Raw genomic sequence first — 13,057 nt, 5'->3', positions numbered from 1 at the left:
ACATTCATATTGTAAGTGTGGAATAAGTTCATTTTAATTTTGAACTCCAACTGGGTTGACAGAGTCAAAATATTACTATGTGTTGAATATAGGATTCCATAACAATGAAAAGCGATAAAAGTACCCATAAGAGAATTGCAACAGGAGTCCTGGGAAGAAAACTGAAAGTGCATGAGACATGAGAGTAGGAATAGAGAAAAAAATATACAGAAGGATGTGCAACAGAATGGATTTGGGCTGAGCTGTGTAGGAAGAAGGTGAGTCCTGAATATAAGTTTACTGAAAAAGGAGAAATCATCAGTTGAGATCATTGATAAGAAGAAATTTTTGTATGTAAATTAAAACTGAGCACATAAAGGAGGAATTTTTTATTACTTTGGAAATGGAGTTGTGTTTAGAGTTAAAAAGAAAACAAGCCTCAGAAGAACCAACCATATTTCTCCTGTTTAATTATGTGTTTTGATGGTCCAGTAAGAACTCAAGGTCTGGAATATCATGAGAGGTAAATATCAAGAGTGTTCCAGAGGTTATGTGGCTCGTTGTCACTGGGGAGGAACAGATGGATCTAGTGTTTACAGATTGTGAGGGAGATGCATGTGGGCAGGACAGGAGGAGAAACAAGAAAGGTGTATCTGGATAGCAGAGGCAAAATGGTCAACCATTAATGTTGATCAGCATCTTCTGTGCAAAAACACTGTAGTCAATTAAAAAGATAAAATCAATACTTTTCTAAGAATGGTGATAAAGTTACTTACTTGAGACAAGGGAGAGTTGACAAATACAGTATAATGTATAGGTAAGTCTCAATTTAGCAAACTTTACTTGTACTAAATTAAAAATCTTAAAACAAGAAACAGATTCTTTAATTCACAAAAATATGATTCATTTACATAAACATCTGTTACTTATAGCAGAGTCCACCTGTACATTACCAGATACTAAATTTTAAAATGCTATGATTTATTGTATGAGGTGACAAAAATATGTAGGTACATTGGTACCTGATGACAAATACTATGTATTAGAAAGATTTGAAGCTAAGAAAGTGTAACACTGCTTGTATTTATAAAACAAGAATGAAAAATGACTGAGGTACTCATAAAATTAGATTCAGAGAGAGGTAGTTTACACTCAAGTAAAGCACTATATCAAATTCCATTTTATGCACTCAAAAGCAGTAGCCAACATTTTAAATGATGCTGAAATTTATTTTTATTGGGAAGACTAAAAATGTAAGGTCTCAAAATATTTTATGAGATTTTCCTTTTCAGGGCACCAGGCTGAAGTCAGGATATGGAAGTTCAGCTGCCACTACTTGGCTGAATGGACAGACATTACTTAATTTCTCTGGGCTCATTCTCTCATCTAGGAAATAAATTCATTGAGCTGGGTGATGCCTTGGGTCTCTTCTAGTGTCTTGGTATAATTTTAATTCTAATGATCTGTTTAAATATTATAGATTACAACACATTAAGAAAACTAACAAATCAACCATACCTTGAAATCCATGAGTAATAAACTAGGCCCTTTTCTGTTACCACTATGTATTATGGAGCATTTAATATTTTGTTCTTCTTCATATACCCCTCTTCATACTCCCTCCATTACCTAGCATTATCTAGCAGAAAAGCAATCTCTAGCCATTTGAACTTCTCTAATTTTAGGGAGTAAGTTACTGTGAATCTAGGCATTCCCTCTTGGCATTTATAATTTTAATACAGTACATGAGTCTATTATTTTTTCAAAAGCAACTGCCACAGACCATCACATAAAATGATTTAAAATTTCCTGAAATACATTTCTGAATTCAGGAATACCATACTGACCTGTAGGTGAAGAAGCAACTGCTAAATAGAACCTAGCCAACCACCCAGGACTTGGTACTAGGTAGGGCTAATTTTATTGTTTTCTATGCCTCAGCCTAAGCAGTAATTCCCAAGAATTTATTAAATATAAATAAATACACAAACATATTATTTTCTTTGAAAATTATCACCAAAACTGTTTCTATGCATTCTAGTTTTTAGTGGTATTTACATCCATGAGGGTCTCCAAATGCAACTACCCAAAATAACAAAGAGTTACATAGGTAAATTCTCTATACAATATTTACATAAACATCTGCTACTTATAGCAGAGTCTACATGTACATTACCAGATACTTAATTTTAAAATGCTATGATTTACTGTATGAGGTAACAAAAATATGCAGGTAAATTGGTATTACAACATAGCAGAAAAATGTCATGCCCAGCCTCCTAGTTAACAGCCGAAATAGAGGTCTGAAATTTCATTGTCATATTTAAGCAACCTTTGTCTTATGTTCTGTTCACTAAATGTCCACTGTATATTTCTCTTTAAAAACAAGTGTTTGATGCGGAAGTGGCAGGGAACACCTGAGAAAGGAGGTAAAGAAATGCCCAAGCAAATGAGGCTATGGAATGGGAATCTTAAGAATGAGTAAATGAAGCCAATTTGAGTCTCTTACACAACTTGATCTAGATTTCACTGTACATTTCAAGAAAATGGCCTGCAGACCTACAATTATAGGGACAGATGCAGATTAGTTTTAACATTTAGCAATTTGTCATGCAAGCAACATTTCCTATAGCAACATCAGTATTAAAATTAAAATACAAATAAACAGGCAACATAGACAAAGAGTATTTTCAGATCATGAAATAACTGCACAAAAACTGACACATGACAAAAATAACAACAGTTACTGAGCCAGAGGTTCTAAGTGCTTTATGGGTAACTCAGTTTAATTTTTAGGAAACTACGATACAGAGAAGTTCAATCACAGCTGGTAAGACACAGAACAAGATGCTGTTCTCTCCCAGATCTGCTCTTGACATTTCTCCCCTGTGGCTTGCATTCCTTTAGGTTGACTTTATGGATTTCATCCACAGAGACCTGTGTGCCCTGTCGGCCTTCTGATCACATTTGGCCAATGGGGACTAGAGAGGGAGATTGGAAGGCATGAAGATAGGTTACTAGATGGTATTTGATATTAGCTGCAATTCTCCACCTGAGATCCCAACTTTGGCAGAAGCTTCTGTCCTGATGCTTTCACTGGATTCTGGACTCTTGTAAAAGCTCCCTCTATTTGCCACTTCAGGTTTAAAGGAGCTAATGTTTTCCAATTTGTGGACAGACTCTGAATGACTGATCACATCCTCTGCTTCCCTACATACTGCGTACCATCAAATAGTTATCATTAAATTCACCAATTATCCCTTTGAGTGTGCTACCTATTTCCTTGTCTGATAGGATGGCTAAGAAATATATTTTATGATTATCAACTAATGACTAAATATGCAAGAAGTAGGGTTGCCACTTCTTTCAATTTTCCCAAGTATCTGAGAACCCAAGAAAAATTTGGTAAAGTTTGACTTCCAGGAACAAAAAATAGTCTGGAAGAAAAGTTATCTGTAATTCCCTGAATTTTGAAGGCAGACATTCAAAAGATAGTAATACTGAAAATGTGCACAGCAGCAGGCACGCAGACTGGGATTCTTAACCTCTGGCTTTCCTGTTATTTCAACCTATCTCAATAGTTTATATCGAGATGTTATCAAATTTAATGCCTCCAGACCCATTCTATTTCAAATTAAGAAGAAAATATTCCAATGCAATGTAGCCTGTAGTTGAAGAGATTTTAAGTGTTAAAGGCAGTAAGCATACTGAGAGTTCATTTTACTTTTGAAAAATATTAAATAAGGGGAGATGTCACTTAATTTCAATATACACAGCAGCAAAGCTCTCAAAGTTTGTTCTTAAATGTGAAAGACATTTGCTGAATTACCGGTGTCCTGAAAAATCAAAGCTACATTTTATTTAGTTTCCACTCAGTTTTAGAAGGCACAATGCTGTTTTCCTGAACCGCATGTTTTAGCTATGAAAATAAAATCAATCATTTGTGAAATTTACTTGGTATTCATTATTCATTTGATAACACTCACTGCCCATTTTGTGGGGGGGAGGGGTTCAGCTAATAAAAACCCATCTCATTTTAGTTTGCTAGTTTTTCAGGAGGCCAAGCAAAATTATCTAGAAGTTTACTGTGCAGTCCTGACAATGTAAGAAGCTGCTCCTACAAACAATGAAGACATTTCACCACCACATTTGCAAAAAATAACTGTCACTTTGCAAAAAATAAGTTTTTATTTGGATGTCATTTCTGGCAAAGCTTTAAGGCTATATTTTCAAAGAGCGAAATTTGAGGCCTTTAAAATTCTACTGGCATCATCAACCTAAGCTGGACCTTCCTCTAGGTTTCTGCAGAGCATGAGAGAGAATGACTTCATCTGAGTAATTTTCTTGCCCATAGTCATGTAAGATAACTATTTTTTTTTCTTGTAGCATTATGGGAATCTCTTGAAGTGAGTGGAGAAAAATGAGGTAGAAGAAGAGAAAAACAAAAATAAAACAAAAACTGAAGGGGAGTTGGCAGATCTGACTTTGATGACTATCACTGATTACCAGATTCAGCCTGTTGGACTTGCCACATAGCTGTATATGCTTCAAGACTAATATTTTATTTTGTAAGTGGAACATTTAAAACCATATTACAGTCTTGAATGTGGATGCTCTAGTTCATACAACCTGTTATCAAGAAACTAAATTTGGAATTCTATTAGTGTGTGTGTGTATATAAATGTAGATATAGGTATCTATATAGATAACAGGTATCTTTATAAGGATTATTTTTAAATGTGCTTTAAGTATAACTGCCATGTCTTAGTTAATTCAGCACTCTTCCTGTTGTCTTTTCACCTTTAACCTTTCTACTAAAACACAGGAGAGACTAAAAACTAAGAAAAATAAACATTTCATATTCATAATTTCATATCCAAGCTTCAAGAAACATACCTACAACATCTTAGAAAGCTTATGAAAACAATAGGGTATTTAAACCCATTTGAAACATTTGAATTAAATGGATTTTATGAATTTTGAACAGCAATACTTTTTTAATTAAAATCTTTGATCAAAATCTAACATTTTTACGACTATGAGTTATTACCTAGTAAATTTATGTTATATTTGCAGTAAAAGTAAAAAAACTCCAAGGATGAAAGAATTAAGCCACCAAAATACACATATATTTAAGAATTATTAAACTCTGAAGGAAATGCTCACTTTTAAAAGTAGAATAGCAATAATTTCATATAAGTTAAAGATACAATTTATTAATTTTTAAATCTGGATAGTATGGAGATAGCAAAGTGAAAATTTTTTAAAAGATTCTCCTCTTTCACACAAACCCTTTCCAAGAATGTATACATACAACACAGATTTTACCTGATTATTCTTATTCATACGCTTGTGTGAGAAACCAAAAAGTACATCATGAATATTTTCAGAACCTAGGAAATCCAGTATTCCAATACACAGTGCCAAATTTACAGAGTCACATGTATACATTCAGAAATATTACATTGCTGTGGAAAATATAACACTATAAATGAATGTATCATGAATAGGGGGAATTTTGTGGTAAATTTAAAATTCCAAATATAGAGGAAAATTGATAATTGACCCATTTTATCACACGTGAATGCATACTCTTCCCAAGTAACTTTCTGTTAACTTAGTAATAATTATGTCAAAGGTTTTAAATAGAAATACTCTGAAACATAAAAAGGATGTCTGAAATGTATACAAATGAACCAACAGATATTACTACTTTTTATTTTGTGTCGCAAAATACTACCAAAAACAACTTTGTTAGAGAGGAAATAAATTCCCTAAACTTTTATAATGTAAGCGGAAACCCAGTACAGAAAAGGGCATCAGATTTAAATTAATTCTGCCTTAACAAAGGTAACACAAATTGAAGGCTGAGACCGCAATGACCTTTACCATTGTTAAGTTTCACTCCATGAAAGCAATGAAATATTTTGCAAGGTTTTCTCCACTTGGATTTCAACCTCACTGATAACTATGATTTAAGAGTAACATAGAAAGTGTTAGAATTAACTTTCCTTTATTCTATTACTCCATCTGTATTTGGGGGTTTCAGTTTAATACAGCTATTTCAGGAAGTAGGCATAAGAGCATAAGAAAAATAGGAAAAATGATGGTGTTTCATTTTTTTTACAACCTTTACAAAAAGGTTGTTATTGATAACTAAAACATATTAACGACTAAAACACATACTATGCAAAAGTAGGCGCGACAACAAAATGTGTTTCGTTGCTTGCATACATTTAATAGCAAATATATCATTAAAACCCTACCTAAATTTCTACTTAGTGGACTTTGGACTTGATTTGAATCTCATCTTTTTTTTTTTTAAACCATTGGAATCAGTCACCAATACCAAAAACCCAGAAAATATAATTTTAACTGACCACTCAAGAATTCATCCTTAATTTATGATTTCAATTAATGGGGGAAAAGCCTACTCCTGATAGTCTCACTTCAAGTGCTAATATATTTTCTCCACAAAATGTTTTATTACATAAAAAACAATATGGCAAAAATACAGAAAATTTGAGAGGGATAAGTCATCCACAATGCATTAATTCAACAAATATTAATTAAAGAATTCCTGTGTGTATTTTATTTTCTAATATTTCTCCCATTAGCAATTACCATTCATAGGTATTTATAATTATTACAGCAATATTTGGAAAAGAGATATGCTCTGAAATTTTAGAAACAAATTGCTGAAGTGAATATAATCTAAAAGTAAAACATATTGTTGTAATATACTGGTTTTTCTAATTTGAAATGAAAATTTAAAAAGCTCTCACATCCCTTTCTGTGTTTTTGACTGGCATTTTAAATATAGTAAATGAATAAAATCGATATATTTTTAATAAAATAAATAAGTAAAATTAGCAGCATTACTAGGCCAAGTACATGTAATAGATTTTTATACGTGGGAATTTTTACATAATTCACCTATTAATTCATCAATAGATTATCAAATGAAAAAGTTAATTCTTCTATTAAATTCCGAATTAGGTTCCCAGTTTCTCTGAATCTAAGGGAAAGAGTTGATCTCTTTTGTTACTTCATTTTTGTTTAAAATTAATTTCTGAGATTGTGTAGGACTTATAGTAAATATTGTAAGTTATTATAAATTCCAATGTTGTTTGAAAGGTCTATCGTTTTCAAACAGGTTTTAAACAGGGAAAGCGGGTGGCGCTCAAAATATTTTTTCAGTTTATTAGTGGAGATCAGCTTACAGGGTGCCAAAATAACGGTTTCCATTGATAATCACTCTAAACAAAGATTAAAATTTTAATTATTCAGAACTGGGTTTCTAACACAAATGAAAGTTTTAGCAGTGTCATACCTTGCATTTAATACGTTTCCTTTTCAAATGAATTATAAATATATTTACACAGACTTGAAACTATCTCCATTTTTATTTGCATTCTTCCTTCCATTCATTACTTTCAACAGTAAAGCACCGCAATTCTAAAGGAATTGCTGCTCTTGACTTGAATATAATTATTTGAGAATATCCATGTAGGTCAATGGTACTAAGAATATTTTTATGTCAGGTCATCATTTAAAAATATTCATACCTAAAATTAATCCACCAGTTCAAGGAAAAGACTGTAAATGGTATTTTTTTTACTCTGTAAATTTGAGACATTTAATTCATTCAATATTCTCCTATAATTATGCAGATCCAATAGACTATTTTTAAAATTTTAAGGCAAATGTGGAAAAGCCATAATCTAGTAACATGGAGATGAATAATAAAGTAACTAGTTTCATTTCAGAAAACATGATGATTCAAGTATCTAGACAAAATTACAATATATTGCCAGAGTTAGGGTGGGTAAGACATTATTTTGTTAAACTTCCAGCTTATTAATGTAACGCTTGTTATTCTGCATAACTATGCATATAGACAGATATAATCTGACAACAAATACTTAATGATCTTGTAGCTATAAACTAAATATTTTCAATTGTATAAGAATATGACTAAAATCCTTGTAAAATCCATATCCTCAAGTCATTCCCTTTCTGTTATATAATTTTTATTTTTTATAAAGTAAGTACTTACATTTATTATATTAATTGAAATAGAAATATTGACATTTATATGGTATATTACTTGCATTAAAAACTAAAGTTATATTGATTAATCTATCTTGGTTATTTTAACAAAAGTGGGCAGTTCATACCTATTACTACATTGCTTGGAGAACAATCAAATGTAATTGAAGCCAAGTAATTCACACTATTTATAGACTTTTTTCAGAATCACCTGCTCTGTACAGAGATTGTTTTAAGTACCATTGTAAAGTTTTGATTTTTAAGAGTTCCTTTGAAGACGTGGCAGATGTTGGCTTTGCTAATAATGCTGGAAAGCATAGCAGGTTCAAAGTTGCAAAAATGTTTAACACATATAAAAAATAACAGCATGGTTTTCCATTAAAGCTGGTTGTTTTCAATTGTCAATAAACTATATTGGAAGCCTAAAGTCTATAAATATTTGTTTCTAGACTCTTAAGCTTCTTGAAATTACACATATGTGTGTTCATGTGTGTTTGGGAGAGGAAATGCATGTAAATGCACGCTGGAAAATGTTCATATTGTAGTTTTAGCATAATTACTATGGAGAAAAATTGGGGTCATTTTTCACTCTTTTCCGGTGCTTAAAATTTTATTAGAATTTCACATGGTCATGAACACATGCACATACACACAGATACAATCAGGGTGTTAGATGTAACGATTCAGAATTTTCGTTCCGACTTTGCCCTGGATTTATGGACTATGTGTACTTTGAACTATAAATACATAGTAATAATAAACTGCCTGACAAAATATAAATGGTCTCTACTATGCATAACATGAGTTTCATCTAATAAAACTTTTAAATTTCTGAGGAATTCAGAAGTTAACTTTTTGTAAATGCTGAACTATTAAAACTGTGCTGTAATGAGAGATATGTGTGTTATACCATAATATACCAGAGTTATAGTGATTTTCTATGTTGTTTTAGTTTCTGCTACATCAAGATGCCCTTAATACTATGAAACGAAATAGCTATGAATGTAATTATGAAAGACCAAATGCAATATGATCACAGGAGGAAAACATCTTGAATTTGCATCTATCTAAAGATCTAACAAATACTAAATTAACCCAAGTAGTGAAGTTGGGAAAATTAAATTTTATTTTCAAGAGTATGCATATATTTAACCAGAAACTATTGTGATATTTCCTTCTGGTTAATCAAAAAGTTATTTCAAAATGTCCCATCGTTGAGTAGAAAAATGCTCATTCTGACTCCCTCATGATTCTATCCTTGCTAATGACTAATAGTATTTCCCAGTCAAGATGTAATCTATTATACTTTAAGTAGCTGATGCAAACATTTGTGTTTGTTTTCAATACTCTAATTATCAGCTTCAACATGTATGAACTTATTTTATTATATAGTTGTTTCCCACCAAGGAGGAGAGCACTATTAATATAACCAATTTTCTTAAGAAGGTTGTTATTAAAGTAATTTAAGAGCATCTGTTCTTAAATCCCACTCTCTTTGTTTCCCCCTAGCCAAAATAGCATGTGCCTATATGAAAATTCAGTTTGCCCTAAGAAAATTAGGTGCACTGGTTCAGTTCAGGAAGCTCAAGGAACAATCCATCACAGAGGTTTCTCACTGCAGAAAGTAGAAAGAACAGTAAGAACTTCTGGTAATTGCTTATGCACTGACCAACCCGAACTGGCGTCTGTTTCCAAGAAGTTACACTGATATCAAATGTTCAGTCTATGAAATGATCACTGCATTCTAAATCTGATTTTTTTTCTAATGCAGATGGAACCTTCTTAATATGCTTAACCTTTGAATTCTCTGTCTTCAGAGAGTTTCATTTACGGTTAATAAAAACCATTGAAAATGAGTGAGAATTCTGGTAACTTTCTTAGATAAAAACCAATTTGTGATTGAGCATTAAAAGTTCACCCTGACCTTGGAAAGTATGTTAGATTTTAAGTTTGTGAGAGAAGAATCCACTCCACCCTAATACTAAAGGACAATTCACACCACTGCTGCAAAGTAATATGAAATACACGGCTCAGTCATTACCATTTGTGGATATTACTTGAAGCATTATGAAGAACAAACATTTCCCAATTCTTCACACCAGTATGTGGAATTACCTTCTAGAACTGTTAAATCAATTCCACAAAAGAAAAAAATGTAAATATTATGTGAAACAAATGACATTTTCCAAAATGATGGAATGAGGACTGCACTATAACTATGGAAGAAAACTCACACTTTAATTGTAAAGTATCTCTTAACAATTTCATAAATCATGATACAGATAAGTAAGGGCTTTGAGGATTTGCGTGGAAAACTTAATTTATCTGGATTGCTACAACTCACTTGGCCTGCTGTGCCTTCAAGCATCCGTGTTTAGTAAGGTTCGCCTTGTGCGTGGTTACTCAAGTTATTCCCACACGGCGCAGCGCTTCCTGCGCACACCCTCACATACCAGCCTCAGGCTCCTCGCGAACCAGCACTATCCGGGTGGCTGTTTTCTAATACTTGTCTCCGATAATACACACTTAGAGGAAGGTTTTACTTTCCACTATCGAAACTCAGATTCTCTCTTTAGATTAGCAGCACATGAATAAAACCACTATTAAGAACGTCTTATATCAAGAGTCTGAGCACGTTATTTGTTTACAAGTCTCTGACCCATTCCTTAAACTCCTCTGAATTCCTAGATTGTGTCTTCTTCCCCAAGAAAGGGAAATTCTTACCATTTGGAATAGGGTACTATTTAAAGAATGCTGAAATCAGAATTTTAAAAAAAAACTAAAACTTTTTTCTCATACGCTCTGCCAAGTTCCATTGCAAGTTCCAAATATTGTGCAATAATTTAGAAATCCAGTTAACGATGGGAAAACTCGAGCCACTTTTGACTCGGGAACTTGCAAGGGAAAAGTCCAGGAGCGCCAGCCGCACGCACGCCCGGCGGACGTTGAATGCACTCCCCTCCCCTAGGCTCGGATAGAAGGTCACGCTTCGCAATCGATTTCACATACTGTCACTTGTCCTTTTTTCTCAGCCCTCTGGTAAACTAGTTTGAACCTTGGAGCGCTTAGCACTGTTGGCTGCGGTGTTGCCCTCGGAGAAACACGTGCCCCCAAATACCAAGACCAAAGCAGCCCTGCCGAATGTGGCGGCGGGGAGCCAGAGAGGGCAAGGCGCGCCGTCACCCCAGCCTCCTCACGGTAGCGCGAGCAGCTCCCAGCATCTCTCCGCCCCCTTTCGCCCACGGTGCCCGGCGCGCCCTCACCTGAGCTATCGCTTTTCCTCTTGCTGCCACTTCTCTTCTCCGCCTCCGTGGGTGACAGCGCCTGGCGGCCGTAGTCCCCCGGCCCGCACGCGGCCCCGGTCGGCGTGCCGGAGCCCAGGCTGGAAGAGCTGGCACACAGCACCGGCGGGCTGCTCCCCAGCTCCGGGGGCCCTCCCGAGTCCGGCTGCAGGCAGAGGCTGTGCCGCGCCGCGCTCGGCGGGGAGGACATCTGCGGGAGGTGCCAGCTGGTCTGCAGCGCCTGGTGCTGCTGGTGGTGGTGGTGGTGGTGGTGGTGCTGGTGGTGGTGGGCCCTGTGATGCTGGCTGGCGAACATGCCCTCCTCGTTGGGGTATCCCGCGATTATGCAAGACGAGGAAGACGTGGAGAGCTCGGGGTAGGACATATGGTCAGATCTTCCATGGAGGGCGAGAGAGGACTGCGAGAACGGGTGCAAGCCTTGCGCGGTGGCGTGAGGGCTGCGCAGGCAGCCAAAGAGCGGGTGTTCCATAGCATGCAGATCTTAGGTTCCACGCAGACGACTTCACGACGGTTCCAAACGCCACCACGCTCGGTCACTTTTCCCTGGAAACCTGTCACTTTTCCCCCTCCCAAAGCAATAGCCGCTCGCGTTTCTGCAGAGCTCGGATAATCCCGGTCCTGAGCTCTAGCGGGTCTCCTTTACATATAAGCACTCGGACCTGGAGGAGCTTCCCTTGGAGCTACTCAAATGTCAAGAGTAGGAGAGGTTGAAGCCAAAAGAAGGTGGTCCCAAAGAACTGCTTTCAGGGGGAAACGGCTCCGAGAGGTTATAAATAGAGTGTAATGTGAGCTGGGGGCTGGCTTAGGAGCCCAGCGCTGACCACATGCAAACTCCCTCCAAAACTCCCGCTCAGTCTGCGCCACGCGCTCCCAGTCCCACTTCCTATCTCCCGCCGCACGCATGCAGCGCGCCCCGCCCGTGCGCCCCTGCCAGCCGCCGAGGCTGCAAGCGGCGCGCCCGGCGCCTCAGCCCCGGCCGGACCGGCAGCTGCTCTCGGGTTGCTGCTGGCTCCGCCAAGGCACGCCGCGGCGCACGCCAGCCCCAACTCCGCACCCGGTGTCGCACGCGCTCCCCTCTCTCAGGAAAGGTGTTTTGTCAGTGCCACTTAGGCGCTGTTACTGCAGGAAAGCTAGGGATGCGCCCAGCTCTTAAGCAGCACGAAAGATGCAGTAGGGTTAGGAAAAAAGATCAGAGATAGGTGGGCGCGGGCCCAGAAACTTCTTCAAACTTCTTAGCAACTGGTGCCCTGCGCACCGTGGCGCGCCTAGTTTTTTGCAGCTGGTGTTTGTGTGTGGTTAATGCGCTCAGATGCCCAGTCCACTGTTTCAGGGAAGTGCCCCTAGGGCAAGAAAGGGCCATTTTTTTAGGGCCCAAAGGACAGAGACCCGGTGGGCTCGAAAGGAATAAAGTGCGGGGCGGTGACAGTCGCAGATGTCCAGAGCCTGGCATCTCACCTGCGGTGCCACGTGGGGTCTTCTCGCCCTGCTTTCCACCAATGTCCTTCCCCCTTGTTTTCCTGGTCCCACTCAACTTCCCAACTACTTGTCCACCAAAAAGTCTTCCTGGGTCAGGAAATCTGATGAGATTTCATCCCGGTCACATGGGACGTGTAAACTGCATGCGCTCTTCCAGTCTTTCCCTTCAGGAGCCAGCATGCACCCTAATTTCCCTGCAAAAGTCCACCCTCTCTTCCGCTCAAAAATAAATCCACTAATCGCACCTC

General features: G+C 37.1%; 1 protein-coding gene across 1 annotated transcript in view; it reads right to left on the bottom strand.

Moving 5' to 3' along the window:
- Window positions 1-12,209, bottom strand: part of MEOX2 (mesenchyme homeobox 2) — a 67,374-nt gene extending 55,165 nt beyond the window's left edge. Inside the window, exon 1 of the mRNA XM_017668091.3 lies at window positions 11,295-12,209. Coding sequence (XP_017523580.1) covers window positions 11,295-11,802 — 508 coding nt within the window. The 5' untranslated portion in view covers window positions 11,803-12,209. The remainder of the gene's footprint in view (window positions 1-11,294) is intronic.
- Window positions 12,210-13,057: the final 848 nt, after the last annotated feature.

Source organism: Manis javanica, chromosome 6, assembly GCF_040802235.1.
Source record: "Manis javanica isolate MJ-LG chromosome 6, MJ_LKY, whole genome shotgun sequence".
Classification (NCBI taxonomy): Eukaryota; Metazoa; Chordata; class Mammalia; order Pholidota; family Manidae; genus Manis; species Manis javanica.
The sequence above is the reverse complement of the archived record's forward strand: the minus strand, read 5'-3'. Positions and strand labels throughout refer to the sequence as shown.